The sequence below is a fragment of the Triticum aestivum genome, chromosome 2A (assembly GCF_018294505.1).
Source record: "Triticum aestivum cultivar Chinese Spring chromosome 2A, IWGSC CS RefSeq v2.1, whole genome shotgun sequence".
Lineage (NCBI taxonomy): Eukaryota > Viridiplantae > Streptophyta > Magnoliopsida > Poales > Poaceae > Triticum > Triticum aestivum.
Window position 1 is genome coordinate 767,583,318 of NC_057797.1, and position 25,427 is coordinate 767,608,744.

General features: G+C 49.7%; 1 protein-coding gene across 1 annotated transcript; it reads right to left on the reverse strand.

Moving 5' to 3' along the window:
• Window positions 1-435: 435 nt before the first annotated feature.
• Window positions 436-25,427, reverse strand: LOC123038256 (disease resistance protein Pik-2-like). Its single transcript, XM_044462130.1, has 4 exons — window positions 24,571-25,427; window positions 21,738-21,768; window positions 6,884-6,921; window positions 436-2,446 (listed from the first exon to the last, which is right to left on the reverse strand). Exons 1-4 carry the CDS (start codon window positions 25,425-25,427, stop codon window positions 436-438), a joined length of 2,937 nt encoding a protein of 978 aa, XP_044318065.1.

The following is a 25,427-nucleotide window of genomic DNA, read 5'->3' on the forward strand; positions in this document are numbered from 1 at the left end:
AATGTGTTTCAAGTTTTATAGACACCCCCCCCCCCCCCACACACACACACACCCCTAACAAATAAAACAAGTAGCTCTGCTTGTGAATCAAACAAATGAAGGTGAAATCGAGACAGGGAACTGAATTTAGGAAACATACATTGGAAACGTAAGGCGAAGTCCAAGAAAATTACAAACGATCTCTGCTGCATACACCGGCTTTATTACAAAGCAATAATGATTCTTTTCACAAACACAAGTCTGAAACTGCAGAGGAACCCCAGCTAGCCTCATAAGACAAGAAGCAAACAACACCAAGACAGTAGGAATAACAACTTGGTAACGACAAATTACAGGAAAGCAAGCAGATTCGAGGAAAACTTGCATACGCACACACTCGTGAAACAAATAATGAACCAAACCTCCAGCAAACAAGCAAAGTGGCAAAGAGAGTGATCACTCGTATTTCACTGCAACCTTGAGCTGCTGATCCGGGCGCTTCTCATTCAGTGTCTTTAGCTGCCCCACTGTATCATCCAATGAAGAGTTGTTTTTCTTACCAATGAGCTGAACCTCTTTAAGGCTTGTCAAATGCTCGACGCCAGTTACGCTCTTAGAATCTGTGGTTGCGAATCTCACTCTGAGTGACTCAAGTTTTGTCATTGATCTTTCCTCAAATCGGAGAACTTCCACAGCTCCATTCTCAAATTTCAGGTACAGGTCCTTGAGCGCCGGAAAGCTCTGGGTAGCTTGTGCAACCAGCTCTTTATCTTGGTAGCAGTACGCGTCCAAGTCTAAGTACTTCAGCTTGGGCAAATTACATATTGGGCTGAACAGTTGGTCACCACCAAAGTATGTCCAAGCAACGGAAAGCTCGACAAGATCATGCAGAAACTCGACCCACTCGGGCAATTTGTCAATGTGGGAGCCGATCCTTAGATACTGGAGGTACGGCGGGTGGGGCTTGACATTATGCAGAAAGTTCAATACATCCTTGTCCGGACCACGGTCACTAATGTTGAGCCACCGGAGGGAATATAACTTGCTCAGGGACTCAGCAAGCTTTTTCTTAGCTTCCTCATTAGGGGGCTCGCTGACAACGGCCATACGTAAATCTCTCAGCTGTTGTAGTTCACCGAGCTCTTTGGCAGCATCAACATCACATTTAAAAACCACTTCATTCACCGTCCGTAGTGCCTTCATCCTACGCAGGCCCTTGCGTGCAGTCCAACTATCACCGTAAAAGTAACGCCTGCTGCTGATTTGCAGGTGTTCAAGTTTCTCTAGCTTTGACACAGTTTCCGGTAGATCTTCCAGGAGCGTGTGACGTAGATCAAGGGTCTCCAAATTCTCTAGGTCACCGACTTCTGGTGGCATCTTCTCGATACTTGTACCTTTCATGCTCAAAAATCTTAGCAGGTACATCCGGCAGACATGTTTCAAATGCTTGTTTTCTAGGCCCATGCAATCTTCCAGGTCGAGCACCCTGAGCAGGGTGAACTCGCCTAAACGATCAAGCACCATTCTGTGATCGTCCGGGCCAAATAGGCTCAACGATCGGACATGATCCATCTTCACCCCCTCGATGCCATTTGTCTTACTAAGACATGCCGCAGTTCTATTAGATGGAGAGCCCTCTGTCTCTTCACCACCATGGATGGATAGGCGGCGAATCCTATAATACGCCATCCCTTTGTACGGACCACCTACTAGGCTAACAAAGTTAAACTCCAGGGATTTGTTCACCATGACCTCAAGCATCATGTCGTGCACCCGACACATCTCCAACCTCCCATCATAGAAGGTGACTACATCACTGGACCGATCAATCATGCTTCTACTCACCAACTCATTGTAGTGGGCTTCTGCAACCTCCATTAAGGTCAAACCCCGGACCTCAGTAACTAGTCCTTCTGCTATCCATCTCTTCAGGAGACGATCTTTGGCGAAGACATAATCCTCTGGGAAAATGCTGAGGTACATCATGCAACCCTTAAGGTAATGAGGGAGGTGGTTATAGCTGAGAGTAACTATTTGCCTCATCCCCTCAAGGGTAGGGTGGCTCTCCATGTGAGAACCAATCGACTTGTGAACTCTTTCCCACATATCTTTGCTCTCCGATGATTCGTAGCTTGCCAAGAGGCCTGCGATGCTAATAATTGCCATTGGAAGTCCACCACATTTTTTCAAAATTTTGTGCATTTCAACTACCAGACCCTTGGGGCAAGAGGCAACCTTGGGACCAAATGCTCTGCTGAGGAACAACTTCTTGGAGTCTTCCAAACTGAGGGGCTTAATCCGATAAACGCAATTTTCATTAACACTGCTAGCACCACTGCATGCTGCAGCCACAGTATCTATCCGAGTGGTCACAATGATCCGGCTGCCTTGGTTGTTGTCTGGCAACCTGTATTTGATTGCATCCCATGTTGCTACTGTCCATACATCGTCCACCACAATGAGGTACCTAGTTTTGCAAAAGGAATTCCTTATTAATTAGAATGCATGAAAAGCGATAACTACCTTCATTATGAATAGGTATTCCTTAGTGACATAAACATGGTAGCTTAAGGCCATCTACAAAGACGTGACATCAGTTGATTCTTTGTTTTTGAGTCATAAACTAATATGTGTAGAAGTTTTGTATGGATTTATATTATTGTAACCAATATGTAGAAGTTGCTCCCTTTTTGAGTTTGTACAACTAGTGCAACCATTTATATTCTACTACATATTAATTCGACTATATTTACATAATACCAAACTACACCATACTACAATAACTCTTCATTCAATGCCAGCACCTTGCTGTCTCTTCTATATATTTTAAAGGATTTGAGATGAAGAACACATGATGGATATTTTTCTGGATTGGCCAAAGGGAAAATTTTAATGATCAGAGGATCATCTGAAGTGTAATGATTCTTTTCTATTGAAAAAGTAATTTTTTTCATGTGATTGCCAAGGAAAGGCAGAAAGCTAAACCTTGTTTTAAAACATAGCAAGGAAAACTATCTAGAAACTGAAAGCTTAAAATGTGGCTTCCTAATTCAAACATCATCTACAACTCATATCTACGTCAAACAAATATTATACTACAACCTGAATATTTTTTGGACATTTTTCGTATTCTAAAGTTAATTAGGAGATTCTTATGTAACTATTAATTCCGTGCATGTATTTTGGTCGTGCCACCAAACACAATTCATTTTTGTTCTACATAGCGGATATATTGACCCAACGAGAACTCGGGAACACATAAATTGTCTGCTACACTTCTGTGGTTTAGAAAGAAGAAAAAACATTATGTATTTACCATGAAATAACATAAAAACAGACGAGTGTTTGGGCCGGCCGGCCACCGCCTAATAGTCGCCATAGGTAATTACCACTTTCATTTACTGCAAATATCGCAACCATCATAACTCCATTATCTTTGCTGATAATAGATTCAGGTGTGATTGAGAGTGATGTCTTCACTGCTAAAGTCTTAGGCTGCCCGTAATGGGAGTATCATAAGTAATACTCCCTCCATTCTCCTATACAAGGCCACAAACTCATATTACAGATACCAAGATAAAATTTAATGACTGCTTTTCAAGTCAACTTTTCTTTTCGTTAACCGGTATCATTAATACGCCACAAGCATGCAACGAATGAATGAAGGAAGTAGCTGAGTGTTAGTATGACTACATGCATTAAGTATTAAAAAGTTGCAAGTACGAGACAACATTATTAATTTTTGCCTCGGTTATTGTTGGTAGCCTTGTATTAATGCAAAATGTATTTTTGATAGTGGCATTGTATAAGGGAATGGAGGGAGTATCATGCATTCCAACTAGGCAATTTTAATGAGGTGTCATGAAATTAAATGAAGAAAGAAATGGTTAAATATCATATCATGATACTATATCATATTAAATAATGTGCTATTATGTGTATTGCATGGTAATAAATGAAGTCATCTATGATATCAACATATGATACTTTGTAATATGGATGTAGTATCATATGTATGATATTACTATATGATATTCCCCGCTACGAAAACCTTATCAATATTCTCTTGCTACCACAACTTGTCGAATACAAATCAGGGTAAAATCCTTCCAAACAAAAACTAGGTCGATCATGTTTTTCTTTTTGTTGAGGGGTACTAGGCCGATCATGTATCATGTATCAGGTATCAGGTATCTATCCGGGTTTTTGCTAGGTGGGCCGAGCATCTCTAGCAGACATCTTATATCACGCCGAACTGCAAAATAACCGTTAGTTTACAGTTTTACATGAAAAAAGTGGCCCAAATAGATACGGTCTCGGCCCGCGGCCTTTCAAAATTTTTTCGGGGCTCGGCAAATTCTCCCCCTCAACCTTTAGAAACATGGGGCAGGAAGCCCACCCTAGGGTGACCCCTATCGCTAGCGAGATTTGGCGGGAGGGACATCTCCGCACAGCAGTTCCTATTCTCCCTTCCCTCCGCCGTCATTGATCTTCCTCTGCCTGCTCCGGACCACCTTCCTCAGCTCTGTAGCGCCGCCATGGACGCCTTCCAGCCATCACCCATCACCGTGGAAGTCATGGACGCACCAACCCTGAAGAAGATCTCATCGCCGACTATGTTGCGCCCGCCGCCGTTCAAGCCTCGACCGCCCATCCCCGCAAGCGCTAGGGCAACTTCGTCGTCCAGAGCGGCGCTCCCACAACCGCCGCCGGGAAGGCACGCGCGCTCGCCGCTGCTACGAATCCGGTCCAAGCCGCCCCAACCCCACCGATGAAGATGCGCAAGGTGTCTGGGGTGAAATGCGAGAAGGCAGCCAAAAAAGGTACTACGAGCACCACGCCACCACCTCCTTCGATCGCCATCACAAGAGCTTCTGCGAGGACGCCCGCCGACGACACTGGTGCCGTCGCCCCCGAGGTGTTCGACGGAATTGGTGCAAGGTAAGCAACTTTAATTTTCTTCCAGTCGTTTTCACTTCCCGCCATTCACCATCTGTCAAGAGAGTACAACGATACCAGAAGTAAAATTTTACATCTAGGTCTGTAGACAAGCTAGCAATGACTACAAGCACTAGAGCGAGCCGAAGGGCCGCCGCCGTCATCGTTCATCCCTCATCGGAGCCGGGCAAACCTTATTGTAGTAGACAATCGAGAAGTCGTCGTGCTAAGGCCCCATGTAACGCCCCGAGACCGATGTGCCAGGTGTCGATCAGTTATTCGCTGTTGTTGCGTTGTCATTGCTTGCGTGTCATGCATTGCATATCATGTCATCATGCGCATTTCATTTGCATACGTGTTCATCTCATGCATCCGAGCATTTTTCCCGTTGTCCGTTTTGCAATCCGGCGTTCCGTTCTCCTCCGGTGGTCATTTATACCTTTCTTTCTTGTGTGGGGATTAAACATTTCCGGATTGGACCGAGACTTGCCAAGCGGCCTTGGTTTACTACCGGTAGACCGCCTGTCAAGTTTCGTACCATTTGGACTTCGTTTGATACTCCAACGGTTAACCGAGGGACCGAAAAGGCCTCGTGTGTGTTGCAGCCCAACACCCTTCCAAAGTGGCCCAAAACCCATCTAACTCTGCTCCATCATCTTGGTCGTTCGATCACGATCGCGTGGCCGCAAACCGCACCTCATTTGGACTCTCCTAGCTTCCTCTATGCCTATATATACAACCCCCCTCCGAAATTCGCGGTTCACTCTTCCCCTAACCCTAAAATTCTCAGATCCGCGCCGCCGGACATTTCTCCCACCACGGGCCGGACATGTCCGCTGCCTCCGCCACCTCACCCCAGCCAATCAGAGCTTGCCACATCACCCCGCCGCCGCTTCCCCTCCACTCACCGCGCGCCAAATGGCACCGCGCTGCCCCCACTTCGCCGCCGGGCCCGGGGAGCCCACAACCGGCCCCCGCGGCCCGTCCAACGCCGCCGCCCGAGCCACGGGGAGACCGGATCCGCACCGCCCGGTCCTCCCTTGCGCCGCCGCACGCCGTCTCGACGCCGGCCGCTCGCCGGAGTTCGTCAGCCTCGCCGGTCCCTCTCCGCCGCCTTTCTCCTCCTCGTCGCCTGGCCTCGTCGCCGCGAGCGCCGCCGTCTTCGCCCGGATCGGATCCGGCCCCGCCGGATCTATCAGGGTCCGCCCCGCCTCGCCTCGAAGCTCGCCGGAGCCCTCTGCCTGCCGCCGCCGTCGCCATGGCTCTCCGCTGCCTGCCTGCTTCCCCGATCCGATCGGGAGGAGCCAGCGCGCCCCGTTGACCTCCGCGTGGGCCTCGCAGGCCCCAGCGCCTCCCAGGCCCGTCTCCGACCGGCCCCGACGGCCTGCCTCCGCTACCTTCCCGCATGGGCCGAAGCTCCCAGGCCCAGTGCGCCGCCCCATGTTGGCCTGCCTCCTCCTGTGTCGGTGGGCCGGCCCATCCCCAGCTCCAGCCGGCCCCGCTCCCGCCTGGCCTTGGCCTCTCCAGCGAACCGGGCCGAAGCCCAAGGGGTGATCTGCCCCTCCAGCGCCCCGCCTTTCTTTTTTTTCTCTGGTTGGGCTTGTCTCAGTTTTGGCCCGCTTATGTTTTTTTTCAGCGTATGCGAATTTAGCTATTTATCCAGAGATTGCCAGTTTTGCAGTTTAGTCCCCCTAGATCATGCATATAATAACTCACATTTGGTGCATCGGATTAAAATGATTTATATATGAAACTTGCTCAGAATTTTGTGTAGATTAATAATATGCAACTTTCACCCATGTTTAAAATGTTTAAAATGTTGTTTGCATTAAATTTGCTCTATGCCATGCTAAAATGATTTAATTCATAACTAAATAACTGTAGCTCCGATTTAAATAAACTTTATATGTAAATGGGGTAGAATTTCGCCTAGTTTATCATGGTGGCATCACTTTGCATGTTAAACAACGCTAAAATTATGTTTAGGGCAGAACAGGACCTAACCTAATATATGCACATGAGGAGTTTCCGGATTTGTTGTTTGTGTTCCCGGCCTCATTTAAACTTGACTGGGTGGGTAGTTTTCATTTGCTTCACCCTCTTGCCATGCTTAACAACATTTAATATTGTTGAGTACCTAACCGAGAGAGAACTAAATAATTGATGTGGTGTTTTGTCAATATGCATCCCGATGCATATTGAGCTCCACTTAATTTGTAGGATTGTTTGTGCTCCTTGCCATGCCATGCATATTTAAACCGGACATGCATCATACTCGATTGTGCATCATGCCATGTTGATGTCGTGGTTGTTTACTATGTTGTGTGCTTCTTTTCCGGTGATTGCTTCTTCGGGTTCGTTCCGGTAACGTCGTGTTTGTGAGGAACCGTTCGTCTACGTTCCGTTTGTCTTCTTCATGGACTCGTTCTTCTTCCTTGCGGGATTTCAGGCAAGATGATCATACCCTCGAAATCACTACTATCTTTGCTATGCTAGTTTGCTCGCTCTTTTGCTATGCCATTGCTACGATGCCTACGACTTGCTTGTCAGCCTCCCAAATTGCCATGTTCAGCCCCTAACCCACCATTGTCCTAGCAAACCGTTGATTGGCTATGTTACCGCTTTGCTCAGCCCCTCTTATAGCGTTGTTAGTTGCATGTGAAGATCGAAGTTTGTTCCTTGTTGGAACATGGAGATCGTTCCTTGTTGGAACATTTGCTTACTTGTTGGGATATCACTATATATCTTATTTAATTAATGCATCTATACACTTGGTAAAGGGTGGAAGGCTCGGCCTTATGCCCGGTGTTTTGTTCCACTCTTGCCGCCCTAGTTTCCGTCATATCGGTGTTATGTTCCCGGATTTTGCGTCCCTTACGCGGTTGGGCTATAATGGGAACCCCTTGACAGTTCGCCTTAAGTAAAGCTTTTCCAGCAATGCCCAACATTGGTTTTACCATTTGCCACCTAGCCTTTTCTTTTCCCTTGGGGGTCGCGCGCCCAAGGGTCATCTTATTTTAACCCCCCCGGGCCAGTGCTTCTCTAAGTGTTGGTCCAACTGAGCGATGTCTGAGGCTACCAGGGGCAACTCTGGGCTGGCTTACCCGACGTCTTGCTCATCCGGTGTGCCCTGAGAAAGAGATATGTGCAGCTCCTATCGGGATTTGTCGGCACATCTGGGTGGTGTTGCTGGTTTAGTTTTACCCTGTCGAAATGTCTTGTTGTACTGGGATACCGAGTCTGATCGGAACGTCTCGGGTGGAGGTCTATTCCTTTGTTGACCGTGAGAGCTTGTGATGGGCTAAGTTGGGACACCCTGCAGGGATTGATCTTTTGAAAGCCGTGCCCGCGGTTATGGGCAGATGGGAATTTGTTAACGTCCGGTTGTAGAAAACCTAAACTTGACCTTAATTAAAATGAATCAACCGCGTGTGTAGCCGTGATGGTCTCTTTCCGGCGGAGTCCGGGAAGTGAACACGGTTGTTGGAGTTATGCTTGACGTAGGTAGTCTAGGATCACTTCTTGATCATACTTTTATCGACCGTGCCTTGCCTTCTCTTCTCGCTCTCATTTGCGTATGTTAGCCACCATATATGCTAGTCGCTTGCTGCAGCTCCACCTCATACCTTTACCTTGCCCATAAGCTTAAATAGTCTTGATCGCGAGGGTGCGAGATTGCTGAGTCCCTGTGGCTCACAGATACTTCCAAAACCAGCTTGCAGGTGCCGATGAGTCCGAGCAGGACGCAACCAAGCTCAGGAGGAGCTCGATGAAGATCTTGTCTTTTGCGTTGTTTCGTTCTAGTTGATCAGTAGTGGAGCCCAGTTGGGGTCGATCGGGGACCTTTGTCGCATTTGGGGTTCTTCTTTATTTTGGCTCCGTAGTCGGGCCCTGATTGTACTTGGTTGATGTAATGTTTTATTCATGTAATTGTGTGAAGTGGCGAGTGTAAGCCAACTATGTATCTCTTTCCCTTATTATATTACATGGGTTGTGTGAAGATTACCTCACTTGCGACATATGCCTTCAATGCGATTATGCCTCTAAGTCGTGCCTCGACACGTGGGAGATATAGTCGCATCGAGGGTGTTACACCCCATAGGACCAGCGCACGAGAACAACAAATGTCGCCGATGAAGAAAAGAGTAGATGAGAAGAATCTAACCTGTAGAGACGCATATGCAGATAAATGAAGATCGGGTTCACCAAAGACAAAAGGCCGGCCGAATCCCACTAGATCCACCAGAGATGCACTTCCACACGCCTTCAACGACGCTAGAAGCATCGTCGGAACGGGAGTTGGCGAGGAGAACCTTATTCCATCTTCAAGAAGCGGCATCCACATCGTTTCCTGAGCTTCGCACAAACCCTAACAAAACTAGAAGAGACACTTAAAAAAGGAGCCCTCTCGACGACAAGGGGTTGCATCCACCACACCTCCATGGTCCTAGGACCATATAGGAGAAGAGGCGGATCGGCGATGTCGTGCCTACATGGTCCTAGGGCCACAGGAGAAGAGGCGGACTGGCGACGACGCTGGCAAGAGGCAAAGTAAACCCTACAAGAGAGCCCATAGGTAACATGTACGAAGGGGTGATGGTAAGTAGTAGAATTGAAACTAATGAAACGGAAAACTTTTTTTTGGATGAGCTCTATAAACCGGAAAGGAGGGAGTATGTGTGTAGCGTCACTGACCGAGCGAAAAGAGCCACATATCACTTAGAGGGCTTTCCAACGGGGCAGATTTGGCAACTGGATCCGGGACAAGTATTTCTGGCCATCTGATTGAGCAGAGGGTAGTGTCGTGGTTCTAAGTCTAACAGTAATGTAGGGGGCTAGGTATGGAGAGGCAAGATCTTAGCTATGGAGTAGTTGTAAGCACACGAGGTTTACGAGTTCAGGCCCTTCTCGGACGAAGTAATAGCCCTACGTCTCGGAGCCCGGAGGCGGTCGACTGGATTATGTGTGTATGAATCACAGGGATGCGAACCCTTTACACTGAGGAGGGGGGTGGCTTATATAGAGTTTGCTAGACCCCTCCGGCCCTCAGTTATGCAGGGTTTTAAGTACATTTAGGTCGGGCGCTACTGGTAACGCCCCTAATAAAGTGCTATGATGACCATAAAAGCTACTTAATGACCGACTATTAGCATGCGGAGTGACTTTAGGTCTCCTGGCCGTCGAGTGGTTGGATGTTGGTCGAGGGATTGCTTCTTAGTCGAGTGTCTTCGAGTCTGTCGAGTGGAACACCTCCAAGTCGATTGAAAGGTGATTTATTCTAGAGATGTCCTTGGGTATGGCACTTAGGACATGTCCATGACCCTACCCTAGGTACATAGCTTCATCATTAGCCCCCGAATGGATCGAGGTTTGAGTGGGGAAGGAGTTGAGAACTTCTCCGACCTATTTTTCATGCCATGAGCATATCTTGTTTCGGATCAATGAACCTGAGTGACGACAGCAACTTACTTTTCAGTTGCCTTGATCCATTCTTAGTTTTTTGTTGAGTGAGTTTCTTTACTTGAAAAGCTCCGAGTGACGGTGTGGAGGAGATCTTTCGTCTGACAAGTTGTTCTGCCCGTGGATTTCGTGGGATTCGAATTTTGGGAAGCGCGCGGGACGGGGGAGGCCGCAGTAATCGGATGGGATAGGGCGGAGCCGCCTCGATCTCCGCGCCACCTTTTTCGCCATGTATCGCGCGCGCGACCGTTGCGGGATTTGACAGGATCGTCCGGGCCTACCAGTCAGCCACTCGGAAGTAACCTCATATAAGGCGTCGGACCGGGGTTTCTTGAACAGTGCGTTCTCATTTCCTCTCCTCCTCTTCAGGCTTCTTCGCCGCGCTCGTTCTCGCCCCAGCACCGCCACTCCGTACGTGTCTCGCCGGCGACGATGGGGAAGGAGAAGACGGTGGCTCTGGAGCGGGCGAAGAAGGCGACGGCAAAGGCGAAGGGGAAGGCGACCAGTCGGGGTGGATCTTCCTCGCGAGCCAGCCTGCCGAAGGGCTGGATCCAGGGCGACTGGATCCGCTCGACGATCCGCCAAGAAGACCTCGATGACCTAGCCGACGGAGGACTGATCCCCCATGGATCAGCGCGGCTTCCGGGGAAGGAATCCGAGCCGCAACCTCGGGAGGGTGAGCGCGTTCTCCTTGCCACCCACGTCGACCGTGGGTTTTCCTTGCCTCCTCACCCTTTCTTTCGGTGATTTCTGAATTTCTTTGGGGTACAACTCCACCACTTCACTCCCAACACAATCGTGTATCTCGCTGCTTTCGTGTCTTTGTGCGAGAATTTCTTGGGTTGTCGACCTCACTGGGGTCTTTTCAAGCACATTTTCACCTGTCGTTCTCAGACGGTGAAAAAGGCCAATCCGAGTGATGAGAGAACACAAGTGATTCATATGTGTGGGGGTCTTGGTGTTCAGATGAGAGGGAAAAGTTCCTTTCCGGCCATGATTCTTCCTGACTCGGTCCGCGGATGACAGTCGACCTGGTTTTACTGCAAAGACCAGCCGACGCCAGGGCAGTCGACTGGCCTCCCTCCTTTGACCATGGACCGAGTGAGGAAACCCTCCTCTTTGAAGGTGATCCCGGAGGAGAAGGCGCAAGTTAGGGTGTTGGTCGAACGAGTGGTCCAGCTTATCCGTGACGGGGTCACTGGTATGGATCTCTTGGAGGTTTTCCTTCGGCGGCGCATCCAACCTCTTCAAGCTCGAGACCATCCGATGTGGATGTATTCGGGTCTTGACGACACCACTCGGATTCACCCGGAGGAGGTTGATGACGACACTCTGGAGGGGTGGCTGTCGGGCATCACCGGAAAAAAGGACAACCCCAGGGGAGCCAGGAGAGTTCCTCCATTCGACCAGTCCCATGAACCAGAAAAGGTCCGATTCTGAGCTTTTGATTATAATCTGAATTCACTCGCGCAGCGGCCTATACTGCATCGACTGACTTTGTTCTTCCTGCTTTCTTTCAGGCCCTTATCGAAATGTACTCAGTGCCCAACGGAGAGCAAGAGCAAGACCCGGAAGGAGAGGCGAGCGGCGGCGACAGTGGTGAATGGCATTCTGACGGAGAAGGGGACGAAGAAAGCGACGACTCAAGTGACGAAGAAGAAGTCGAGTCGCCTCCTCGCAGGGAGAGGCGATCCAAGCTTGACCAAGAACGACCGAGCGCCCGTGAAAAGGCGATTGCTCAGACTGGTCAGTCTTCAAAGCGTCCTCGGACATCTTCACCAACCCCAACTGAAAAAGCGTCAAAGCATCCAAAAGTTGTAGAGCAGAAGCCTTAGAAGGCGTTGCCAAAGATTAAGATTGACATCCCCGTCGCTTCTGCGTGAGTGTCTCCCTTTGTATTCACTCGACGCTCCGTGCTGTTTATTTTTTCTTGATTTAACCAGACGAACTTTGGAACTGGCAGCGCTGCTACTTCCGGGACCTCAGCTTACATGGATGAGGATGAGGTAATGGAGGATGCAGTCACTTCCAATCTGGGTATGATTTCTGTCATTCTGTCTTTATTTGGTCGACTCAACTGCAATGTGTACCATTGGGTGATGTGATTTTGGCGATTGGTCTTTGAACAGCTCCTAACATTATTGACCTTCCCGATGGTGATGATGAAGAGCCTGAGAGGCCTTTGACGAGGAAAAATAGGAAAGCTCCTGCAAGCAAGGTGCCACAGTCGACGCCGATGGCGGAACCAGTCGTTCAGGACGCTGGTGATGCCAATCGAGGTTCTGTTACCTTCGTCGTACCATTGTCAAGTGCCCTGCCTTCTTCGTCGACTGCTCAAGCTCCTGCCGACCCACCTTCAGTTTTTGCGATCCATCATGTCCCAGAGGACGAAGTGAATGCTGCCAAGGAAGCCATATGCCAGGCGGGTGTTATGATGGAGAAGATGAAGGCGGTGCGGGATGCCAGTCAGGCCGCCTATGACGCCAGCTCGGTTCTCCAAAGCAATGTTCTGGTTAGTTGGTCACCGTTTGTTCTGTTAGGATATGCTATCTGAAGTCTCTCTTTCCGAAAATCTTTGCATCTGTACACCCACTGGGTGCGTCGATTGAATTTTTGGACTAGTGGGGGCACGCTGAGTGCACCCACTGGGTGTAGTCCCCGAGACTACGGTGGACTGCTGGCAGTCGACTGTAGTCTTTGTATTTTGATTCTTTCGCTCGATCTGGTCTGGCCGTGTCGAGTGTAAACCAAACCGGTGGGGGCACGCAAAGTGCACCCACTGGGTGTAGTCCCTGACACTATGGTGGACTGCGGGCAGTCGACCGTAGTCTTAGTATTTATTGTCTTTGTCGTTTTTCGCTGTAAAATAACTTCCCCTCCCTGATTGCAGAAATCTTATGATCTTGGAGCTCGCTTTGCTGACTTGGGGAAATAGCAGATCCAGCTAAACCTTGACCTGGAATTGGCTTGGCAAAATCTGAAAAAAGCTCAAGACGAGGCCGCTGGTATGGAAGGTAACTGATTGCCGACTGAACTTCAATATATCTCTTTGGTCTCTTTTTTTGATTCGATTATTTCTTTTGCAGAGAAAATGAAGTTGGCTCTGGACAAGAAGGACTCGGACCTCGCCGCCGTGCAAAAAGCAGCCCAAGACAAAACCATTCTCGCGGACGAGAAGCTTGCTTCAGTCGGAACATTTGAAGGAGAGGCGACTAGACTGACATCTTGTCTTAATGAAGCTAACCGCGAAGTGACCAGCCTGAAGAAGGATACGGTCGCCCTGAACGAAAAGTTGGAGTCTGCGATCCGCAAGAGGAACGACACAGAAGCTTATCTGAGGACCCTTGCGAAGAAGCTTTATCTCGTGCTGGGAGGTATTTCTTTTAATCCGACTGTGTTGATGCTTGCCATCGGATTTTGCTCGGTTGATTGAACTGACTTTTGGCTGCAGAACTTTGACAAGACTTTGATGAAGAAACTGGAAGGGTCGAGACGGGTCTGGACCCTATCGCTTCCCCGGTCTGCGATGAACGTGCTCCGACTGGAGTCCCGTATTGCCAGCGACACAAGCTACCTCGCACGGGTGAAGGAGGTTGTCTCTTGAATTGACTCGACGCTTTGGCCGGGGGCGATGCTTCAGAATGATCTGGAATCTCTGATGACTTGACTGAACGAGATCCCTGGCCGAGTGCAAGAATGGAAGAAATCCTCCGCCCGGTGTGGTGCTGATGTGGCACTGTCCCTGGTGCGAGTCCATTGCAAGGAGGCTCGTGAAGACAAGCTGGCAGCAATCAAGGTCGCCAACACCCAGAGGCATGAATTCCGATCTTTTATGGATACTTTTATTGCTGCAGCCACTCGGATCGCCGACGGCGTCGACCTGGACGAGTTCGTCGAGCCTGCCAGTCCTCCTCCTGCGGAGTGAACAAACTTTTATGCCCCACCTTAAATTTGCCTCGAGATGCCGAGTGGTTTTTGTAACCGTTAAACTCTTTCGGGCTGAATGCCCGAGCACTTCGATCTGCGGTCTGGAACCTTTAGGATTTGTCTGAACTTGGTTTATCATTGAATATCTTCATGAATTCTCCGTTGAGTGGAACTCGTTCTTCACTCGAGACAACTTTTGTATTTGTGGCGAAGATCCGAAGGAGAAGGTGGCAGTCGACCTGCACCTCGTCGTCCTTGCGGATTGGGATGGAGCGCCCGTTGTATTTGTGGCGAAGCTCCCAAGGAGAAGGTGGCAGTCGACCTGCGCCTCGTCGTCCTTGCGGATTGGGATGGAGCGCACGTTGTATTTGTGGCGAAGCTCCGAAGGAGAAGGTGGCAGTCGACCTGCACCTCGTCGTCCTTGCGGATTGGGATGTGTTTCGTACTTAGGCGAGTACTGGACTGCAGCTAAGCCTCCGAGTGGGAGGGTCGCTCTCCACTCGGTAGGATTTTTCAAACTTAGGCGAGTACTAGACTGCAGCTAAGCCCCCGAGTGGGAGGGTCGCTCCCCACTCGGTAGGATTTTTCAAACTTAGGCGAGTACTGGACTGCAGCTAAGCCCCCGAGTGAGAGGGTCGCACTCCACTCGGTAGGATTTTTCAAACTTACGCGAGTACTGGACTGCAGCTAAGCCCCCGAGTGGGAGGGTCGCTCTCCACTCGGTAGGATTTTCAAACACTTAGGCGAAACGGGTTAACAGCTAAGCCCCCGAGTGGGGGGTTGGCTCACCACTCGGTAGGATTTTCAAATACTTAGGCGAGTACTGGACTGCAGCTAAGCCCCCGAGTGGGAGGGTCGCTCTCCACTCGGTAGGATTTTCAAATACTTAGGCGAGTACTGGACTGCAGCTAAGCCCCCGAGTGGGAGGCTGGCTCACCACTCAGTAGGATTTTCAAATACTTAGGCGAGTACTGGACTGCAGCTAAGCCCCCGAGTGGGAGGGTCGCTCTCCACTGGGTAGGATTTTCAAATACTTAGGAGAGTACTGGACTGCAGCTAAGCCCCCGAGTGGGAGGCTGGCTCACCACTCGGTAGGATTTTCAAATACTTAGGCGAGTACTGGACTGCAGCTAAGCCCCTGAGTGGAAGGCTGGCTCCCCACTCGATAGGATTTTCAAATACTTAGGCGAGTACTGGACTGCAGCTAAGCCCCCGAGTGGGAGGCTGGCTCACCACTCGGTAGGATTTTCAAATACTTAGGCGAGTACTGGACTGCAGCTAAGCCCCCGAGTGGGAGGCTGGCTCACCACTCGGTAGGATTTTCAAATACTTAGGCAAGTGCTGGACTGCAGCTAAGCCCCCAAGTGGGAGGCTGGCTCACCACTCGGTAGGATTTTCAAATACTTAGGCGAGTACTGGACTGCAGCTAAGCCCCCGAGTGGGAGGCTGGCTCACCACTCGGTAGGATTTTCAAACACTTAGGCGAAATGGGTTCGCAGCTAAGCCTCCGAGTGAGAAGCTGGCTCACCACTCGGTAGGAAATTATTTTTACAAACTTAGGTGAAACGGATTCGCAGCTAAGCCACCCACTGGGGGATTTCTCACGCAAACAAAAACAATAGCAATCACTGGGAAAATTATAACGCTCTTTTCTTGGATAAATAAACTACAGAAGTTTTTCTTATTACATCTCATCCGAGTGAGAATTCAAGTATAAAGGGGGCGGAGCAGCTCCGCATTCCAGGCCCGTGGCTCATCAATCTGGCAATCGACATTATAAAGGTGGTATGCTCCATTGTGGAGGACTCTAGTGACTATGAAGGGACCTTCCCAGGTAGGAGTGAGTTTGTGTGGTTTCTGTTGATCCACTCGGAGGACCAAGTCTCCTTCTTGGAAGGCTCGACTCTTCACATTTCTGGCATGGGATCGACGCAAGTCCTGCTGATAGATGGTCGATCGGATCATGGCCATTTCTCTTTCTTCTTCCAGGAGGTCGACTGCGTCCTGCCGGGAATGTTCTGCTTCATCTTCAGAGTAGAGCTTGACTCGGGGTGCGTTGTGAAGCAGGTCACTCGGCAAAACTGCTTCGGCTCCGTAGACCAGAAAGAATGGGGTTCTTCCAGTTGATCGGTTCGGGGTTGTCCTCAATCCCCAAAGAACTGATGGAAGCTCGTCGACCCATGCACCTGCTGCATGCTTGAGATTGCGCATCAGTCGGGGTTTCAGTCCTTTGAGAATTAAGCCGTTTTCTCTTTCCGCTTGTCCATTCGACTGGGGGTGAGCGACTGAAGCGTAGTCGACTCGTGTGCCTTGAGAGGCACAAAAGGCTCTGAATTTGTCAGAATCGAAGTTTGACCCATTGTCAGTGATGATGCTGTGCGGAACTCCATATCTGAATATCAACTCTCTGATGAAACTGATAGCAGTGCAAGCATCAAGATTCTTGATAGGCTTAGCTTCAATCCATTTGGTGAACTTGTCGACTGCTACTAGCACATGAGTGAAGCCGCTCCTGCTCGTTCTCAGTGGTCCAACCATGTCTAGTCCCCAACCAGCGAAGGGCCAGACGAGTGGAATGGTTTTCAGGGCTGACGCAGGTTTGTGCGACATATTGGAGTAAAACTAACATCCTTCACATTTGTCGACTATCTCTTTCGCCATTTCATTCGCCCTTGGCCAGTAAAATCCCGCTCGGTATGCTTTAGCCACAATGGAATGAGAGGACGCATGATGACCACAGGTCCCCAAGTGGATATCATCAAGGATTATCTGACCTTCTTCTGGTGTTATACACTTCTGACTGACTCCAGTCACGCTTTCTCTATACAACTGTCCTTTTATGACTGTAAAGGCCTTGGATCGACAGACGATCTGTCGAGCCTCTTCTTCGTCCTCTGGGAGTTCTTTCCTTAGGATGTACGCAATGTACGGTACCGTCCAGTCGGGAGTGATGACCAAAACTTCCATGATCAGGTCGACCACAACTGGAACTTCAACTTCAATCGGATCCGTGGCACTTTTTGGCTGCGGGGCCTCTTCAGTGAAGGGATCCTCCTGAACTAATGGTGTGTGGATGTGTTCCAAAAACACATTGCTAGGAATGGCTTCTCTTTTTGAACCTATTTTCACCAAATCATCAGCTGCTTGATTTTTCAGTCGGGGTATGTGATGAAGTTCTAACCCCTCGAATTTCTTCTCCAGCTTTCTCATTGCATTGCAATAACCAGTCATGGCCGGACTTCTGACGTCCCACTCCTTCATCACTTGATTAACCACCAAATCTGAGTCGCCATAGACCATGAGGCGACGGACGCCGAGTGAAATGGCCATGCGCAACCCATATAAAAGTGCTTCATATTCTGCTTCGTTATTGGAGGAATCGAAGTGGATTTGAAGAACATATCTTAGCTTATCTCCTCGGGGGGGAGACCAATACTACCCCGGCACTGGAACCATTCAGCATTTTGGAACCGTCGAAGAACATGGTCCAATATTCCGAGTGAACCTAAGTCGGCAGTTGTTGTTCAATCCACTCGGCGACGAAATCTGCTATTGCTTGAGACTTGATAGCTTTTTTTGCCTCAAACTTGACATCTAGAGGAAGGAGTTCAATCGCCCATTTTGCCACTCGACCAGTTGCATCTCTGTTGTGCAGGATCTCTGACAATGGAGCGTTGCTGACGGCTGTAATGGAATGATTAGAGAAGTAGTGAGCAACCTTCTTTGTGGTCATATAAATCCCATATACAAGCTTCTGATAATGAGGATATCTTTGCTTCGACGGGGTCAAAACTTCAGAAACATAATATACTAGGCGCTGAACTTTGAAGGCTTTTCCTTCTTCTTCCCGCCCGACCGTAAGTACCGTACCGAGGACTTGTCCCGTGGCTGCGATGTAAAGCAGCAAAGGCTCTTTCCTGATTGGAGCAGCAAGCACCGGCTAGGTGGAGAGCAGAGCTTTGAGCTCTGCAAACGCTACATCAGCTTCAGGAGTCCACTCGAACTTGTCTGACTTCTTCATCAATCGGTAAAGAGGCTATGCCTTTTCACCGAGACGAGAGATGAATCGACTTAAAGCGGCCAAGCAACCAGTAAGCTTCTGGACGTCGTGCACTCGCACTGGACGTTTCATCCGGAGTATAGTACCGACTTTTTCTGGATTGGCGTCGATTCCCCGTTCGGAAACGAGAAAACCGAGTAACTTTCCGCCAGGAACTTAGAATATGCACTTTGATGGATTAAGCTTGATATCGTACCTCCTGAGGTTGGCAAAGGTTTCAGCAAGGTCAGTCAGCAGGTCGGAACCCTTCCGTGACTTGACCACAATATCATCCATGTATGCTTCCACATTCCGACTGATTTGAGTGAGCAAACACTTCTGAATCATCCTCATGAATGTGGCTCCAGAATTCTTGAGGCCGAATGGCATGGTAACATAACAGAAGCACCCGAATGGAGTGATGAAAGCTGTTTTGATCTCGTCAGGTCCATACAGACGGATCTGATGGTACCCGGAATAGGCGTCTAAAAAAGACAGTCGCTCACATCCCGTAGTCGAGTCGACTATCTGGTCGATGCGGGGGAGAGGAAAATGATCTTTCGGGCAGGCCCGATTGATATGTTTAAAGTCAATGCACATGCAAAGTGACTTGTCCTTCTTGGGGACCATGACAACGTTGGCGAGCCACTCGGAGTGGTAAATCTCTCGGATGAACTCCGCTGCTAAGAACCGATCCACCTCCTCACCAATAGCCTTTCTCTTCTGGACAGCGAACCGTCAGAGATGTTCTTTGACGGGTTTCACTTTTGAGTCGACTCGTAGGCGGTGCTCAGCCAGCCCCCTGGGAACACCCGGCATGTCAGAAGGCTTCCATGCGAAGATGTCCCAGTTCTCACGGAGGAACTGGATGAGCGCTTCTTCCTATTTGGAGTCAAGTGTTGTTGAGATATGAGTCGGAACAACACTGGGATCGGTCGGGTGAATGTGAACCGGCTTCCTTTCGCCAGACGACTGAAAAGATGATTCTGTAGCAGGCTTCTTGGCTCGCAACAAATCACTCGGGTCTGCAGTCTTCTGGTACTCCCGCAGCTCCACCACTGCCATCTGAGCATCAGCGATCTTTGAGCCTTTCTGAAAACACTCTTCTGCTTTCTTTCGATTGCCCGTAACAGTGATCACACCTTTGGGATCAGGCATCTTCAATTTGAGATACACATAACATGGTCGAGCCATGAAGCGTGCGTAAGCTGGCCTGCCCAAAATAGCGTGATAAGCACTCTGGAAATCCACGACTTCGAACATCAACTTTTCTTTGCGGTAATTCTTGGAATCACCAAAAACCACATCAAGAGCAATTTGGCCGAGTGACTCAGCCTTCTTCCTAGGAATGGCTCGATGGAAACTCATGTTGCTGGTACCGAGTCTGGACATCGGAATGCCCATCCCTTTCAATGTCTCAGCATACAGTATGTTCAAACCACTGCCACCATCCATCAAGACTTTAGTCAGTCGAGTGCCTTCAACAACTGGGTCGACCACCAAAGCTTGCCTCCCAGGGGTGGCAATGTGCGTTGGGTGATCGGACTAGTCGAATGTGATGGCAGTCTGAGACCACTTCAGATAACTGGGTGTCGCCGAAGCAACCATATTCACCTCACGGTTGATAACTTTCAGTCGACTTTTGCTTTCAACATCAGCAAAAATCATCAAGGTGGAATTGACCTGGGGGTATCCATCATCACTATCTTCCTTGTCCTCAACTTTGTCAGACTCCTTTTCCTTATCTTTGGGTTGTTTGCCCTGGAACTGCTGGATCAAGAGCTGACACTGTCGAGTGGTATGTTTCGGGTAAAAGAGCTTACCCTCTTCATCTTTCTTGGTGTGGATGTGGCATGGCAAATCCAACACACCATTTCCGTCTTGGTCTTTAACTTTCTTGGGGTTCCAAGGCCCTTTGGGTTTTCCCTTAAACTTTCCTTGAGTTACAGCCAAGGCTTCCCCAGGAGCAGCTGGCTCGGCTTTCCACTTCTGTTTCCGATTGGAATTTCCTCCTCCGGTTTCTTGGGCGACTGACTTGTGCTTGCCACTCCGGAGTCGATCCTCATCTTCACCATTAGCATACTTGGTGGCAATCTCCATCATCCGATTCAGAGACATGTCTCCGGTTCGACCAAATTTCAGATTCAGTTCTCTGTACTTGACGCCTTCTTTGAAAGCACAAACTGCTTGGTGATCAGGCACATTCTCTACCTTGTGATGTAACATGATCCATCTCTGGATGTAATCCCTCAAAGTTTCATTCGGCTTCTGCACGCAAGACCGCAGTTCTGTCAGCCCTAGGGATGGCAAAGGGGCCACATACCCGCCAAACCCATGGGGATTTCATCAATTAGGGTGTGGGGATGGGCAAAAAACATCCCCATGGGGATATTTACCAAACTATTTTATTCCCCATAGGGTACAACGGGGATGGGGATGATATCCTATTCCCTAGACCCAATACCCATCGGGGACCCGGTTAGTAACTGTGATACTACGGTCAACCTTAAAATATTCACAAACAAACTTGCAAAAACAAAAAAAGCTCTGAAAAAACCTTAAATGTATCTCACATCCTCACCTCAACTGCCACCATGACCAAGAAGTCAATACGACCTAGATAGGCATTAGTAGGACAAGGACAACACCATGTATGTATGTTGATTATAGGGTGTCATATTATGTATATGTGTATTTGTTTATGGGGATGGGGACCCAAATGGGGCCCCGTTGCCTAGTGGGGCATGGGTATGGGGAAATTTCATCCCCACTCATGTAAACGGGGATGGGGATGGGATGATAGGGAATAGATGGGGATGGGGATGTTGTAGGTAACCCCATAGGGGATTGTCCCCATTGCCATCCCTAGTCAGCCCTGCCGGTCGCTTGCATGTTCCTTCAAATGTGGTGACAAACACTCGGGCGAGATCTTCTCAAGTGTAAATGCTGCTGGGTGCTAACTGATTCAGCCACGCTCTGCCCGAGCCCTCCAACATGAGAGGCAGGTGCTTCATGGCCACTTCATCATTGCCACCACCAATCTGGACAGCCACTCGGTAGTCTTCAAGCCAAGTGTCGGGCTTGGACTCACCAGTGAACTTACTGACTCCAGTCGCCAACCTGAAGTTGGGAGGAATCACAGCGGCCCTGATGGCTCTACTAAAGCACTCTGGCCCCGAAACATGTACTCTGCTGCTGGTAGGTGCACCTCTGTCGTGACCTTCTCGGTGAGCTCTGTTCCTGTCGACCAAACCTTGAATGAGAATGGATCTCGCATCAAAGCCTGGTTCCCTGGGGTCGATTTGAATCCTTCGCCCAACACTATGAGGGTGCCTGTCATCCTGCTGTCGAGGCACATACGATCCACTCCTCGGGGAAGGGGTGGTCACTCGACGTCGATCGTCACGATCGAATTGGTGATCATACTGCTCACGGTTTCCGTACTGATCACGCCGGTCCCCACGTCCCTCACGCCTCAGGGGCGATCTTGGGCTATGAGCCGACTGGACTGTGTCTGCAGCAAAGGATCTGCTATGAATCCTGTTCCGCGACTGAGAAACAGCGGAATTCTGGTCTCCTGCTGCCCGGAGTAACGCTCTGATCTGCAGCAAGCCTCTGCCAGCCTCTGACTGGGAAGGCTGAATCGACTCTGCTATACGGGCTGCAGCTGCTAAATTCTGAATTGGAGTTTGATATACCTGCGGGGGCGGAAAGAGCTGACGTCGACTGGATTCTGGAACCCGTTGTCACGCACGCTTGTCGAGTGCTCGCTGGAGGTTCTCCAGTCGAGTGCGCTCAGCCAAGTTTGCCAGGCGCGCGTCTTCCAAGGCACGAGCCTCGGGGGTTTCTCCAATAATAGGAGTGTGCGGTGCATCCATGTTCCGGCGATGAAGTTCTTCTCTCTGCAGCAACGTGAGAGGCTCGGGGAGATATTCCTCATGGGGATGCGACGGGTCGCCTCCACCTGCGCCTCCATTAGTGCGGGGAAAACCGGGAGGACTGCGCGGTCCATCGACCATCAGAACCTCCGCCGTCGGATCACTGCTGTCGCACTCGGATGCGGTCTCTGCGAAGCCAGTCGACAGGTCGAACATGCCGTAGAGGGATTCGTCGGGCTCGATCGCCACGACTTGAGGGGTGGCTGACTGGCGTGACACCGCATGTTTCACCCACCGCTGAAGTCTCGACCGACCGGAGCGCTTGCGCCGGCGGGAAACAAGGAGGGAGGACAACACAGGGGCCGACCGATAATGGGTCGGCGGTTGCCGCAAGAGGACGCCGCGGACGCACGCGCGAAAGTGCATTGCCCCGCGGACAGGGAGTGCGTCGACGTCGAGCGGAGCCTCCTGAAGCCAAGCAGAGTCGTCGGTGATGAACGTGAGCGCGCCGAGACGGATCTCGCGGCCCTCCACCAAAACTCCGCCAGAAACCATGATGATTTGGATCAGAAAAGATCGCAACTCCTCCAACAAATCGCTAAGACACCAGCCCCACTGTGGGCGCCAACTGTCGTGGTTCTAAGTCTGACAGTAATGTAGGGGGGTAGGTATGGAGAGGCAAGATCTTAGCTATGGAGTAGTTGTAAGCACACGAGGTTTACGAGTTTAGGCCCTTCTCGGAGGAAGTAATAGCCCTACGTCTCGGAGCCCGGAGGCGGTCGACTGGATTATGTGTGTATGAATCACAGGGGTGCGAACCCTTTACACTGAGGATGGGGTGGCTTATATAGAGTTCGCCAGACCCCTCCGGCCCTCAGTTATGCAGGGTTTTAAGTACATTAAGGTCGGGCGTTACTGGTAACGCCCCTAATAAAGTGCTATGATGACCATAAAAGCTACTTAATGACCGACCGTTAGTGTGCGGAGTGACTTTAGGTCTCCTGGCTGTCGAGTGGTTGGATCTTGGTCGAGTGATTGCTTCTTGGTCGAGTGTCTTCGAGTCTGTCGAGTGAAACACCTCCAAGTTGATTGAAAGGTGATTTCTTCTAGAGATGTCCTTGGGTAGGGCAGTTAGGACAGGTCCATGACCCTACCCTAGGTACATACCTTCATCAGGTAGGATTGCGAAAAATGGGAGAAACTCGTTGTATATAAGTGGAACATAAACTACAAAAAGAAATAAACAAAGGATATCTCATAGCTAGAACCCAACGGTTTTGCGTCTCACATCCTCCTACCGCCGGCCCTACCTCCGATGGCCTTTGGGCCGTGGAGTTGCAGAGGATCTCGGCCCCCCGTCAGCGGGAGGGATCTTGTTCTAATTTTTGTTAGGTTGAACGTCTTGGTTAGCGCTGTGTGGCGGTGGCGATGTCCTTCAGTAGGAATAATGTCTCCACATTCTATCCCCGCCTCGATGGTGCGAATAGCATCGTCGGAGGATGTGTTAAAATATGTCTCCATCGGATGTCGCGGAATTCGATCGGTGCTTGTCTTCAGCGGATCTATTTGGATCCAGTTTTTTTTATCTTCTTTCGTGTAGTTACAGGTTTGATCTTTCCGTTCTACAAGTCTCTTCATCGGCAATGGTTGTTGCTGTGGTGCGTTGGTACTTTGGGGCTTTAGCTCAACGACTTCCTGATGGTCTATTACAAGTTACAACAAGGTTTGTCCAGCTCCAATGAGGGAGGGGCGATGAGGGCACGACGCCTTCGGCTCACTCCAGCGCTTGTAGTCGTAACTAGATGGTCCATGGACTTGATTGTAATTTTTTTTACCTCTAGTGTTCTATGTACTGTCATGATTAATGCATAGATTAGAAATTTTTCTCGCAAAAAAAAGATTGTGAACTAACAAATTCTCATACTCCTGATAATTAAAAATACCGATACCCTTGTAGGGTAATGAGTGTGGGTAATCTAATTGCAATTATATGTAGATCCCACCAAATGAGTTTGGCTTGGGATTGCTAAATCTCAGTTGAGTGAGACTTAATCAAGCCTCTGTTGATGTTATATTCATGAGATCTTACCGAAGATCCGTGCAAAAAAAAAAGATACTTTTTGTATTTTATGTTGCTTGACTAAAACTTTGTTAAATCTTAGTTGACTGAGATCTAACCACACCTTTGTTTTTCTTCCTTGATTAACATGGAACTTCCTGAGTGTCTAAAAAAAAGATTGTGAACTAACAAATTCTCAGACTGATAGATTCAAACAAAAAAGAAAAAGAAAATCACAAACAGATAGATCGATATATATATATATATAGGCAGTTTGTGAGTGTATTTACCTCATGTCCTTGAGAAGCTCCTTGAGCATGTTAGTGAGGTCGTCTTCATCCTTGTTGTCGATGTCATCTAGGGGTTCTTCTTCCTTGATGCCTTGCGCGTTATCTACTTTTGGCTTGACGATTTGACGAAGCATGCGCCTCAGCAGTCCCTCCATATCCTTTGTGCCGCGGAACGCCTGGGACACGGAGACTTGTGCTTGGCGTTGGAAGTCCGCCTCCAGCTGCTGGCACACCTCCATGGCCAGCGTAATCTTCCCGAGCCCTCCGAACCCCACGATGGAGAACACCTTGGGCTTCATGTCACGCTCACTGTTAATCACAGCCTTAACCATCGTGGCCAGTTCCTTAGCCTGCTCCGTGATGCCCACGAGATGGTCACGGTCGTTTGCTGCCAGGCTGCGCGCATGGCGGAGCACCGGCGCAGAGGTAGAAGGAGAAGTAGAGCGGCTCAGCGCCTTACGGCTGACGCCGTAACGCGCATGACGCTCACTGATCACGACAGCACGGGCGCGGAGCTCCTGGATCTCACGAGCCAGCCAACGGCGAGGGAAGAGCGTCGTGAGGATGCGCTTGGACCAGACGAGGAAGCCGTCTCTCGGCCGGCACCGGATGCGGAGGATGTAAAGGTGAACACAATCCTCCGCGTCGTATGCGAGCTCGCGAACCTGCTTCATCCACGCCCGGATGAAGTGGTCCACGGCGCCCTCGTCGGCATCGGACAGCATGCGGAGGATGGCGTTCATGGTGTCCAGCTCGTCCCTGAGCTCAGCCACCTGGCCGGCTACATCGCGGAGCTGCCGGTACTCCTCCCCCACCAGCTGCCCGACGATGGACACAATCTGCGTCGTCCCCTCCAT

Excerpts from the sequence above, each read along its gene's own strand:
- LOC123038256 (XM_044462130.1), bottom strand. The coding sequence starts at position 25,427 with ATGGAGGGGACGACGCAGATTGTGTCCATCGTCGGGCAGCTGGTGGGG. Across the intron at positions 21,769-24,570 it reads GAGCTTCTCAAGGACATGAG|TATGATCACCAATTCGATCG; the intron begins GTAAATACACTC and ends AACCGTGAGCAG. Across the intron at positions 6,922-21,737 it reads ATTCGATCGTGACGATCGAC|GTTAGGTCCTGTTCTGCCCT; the intron begins GTCGAGTGACCA and ends TGCATATATTAG.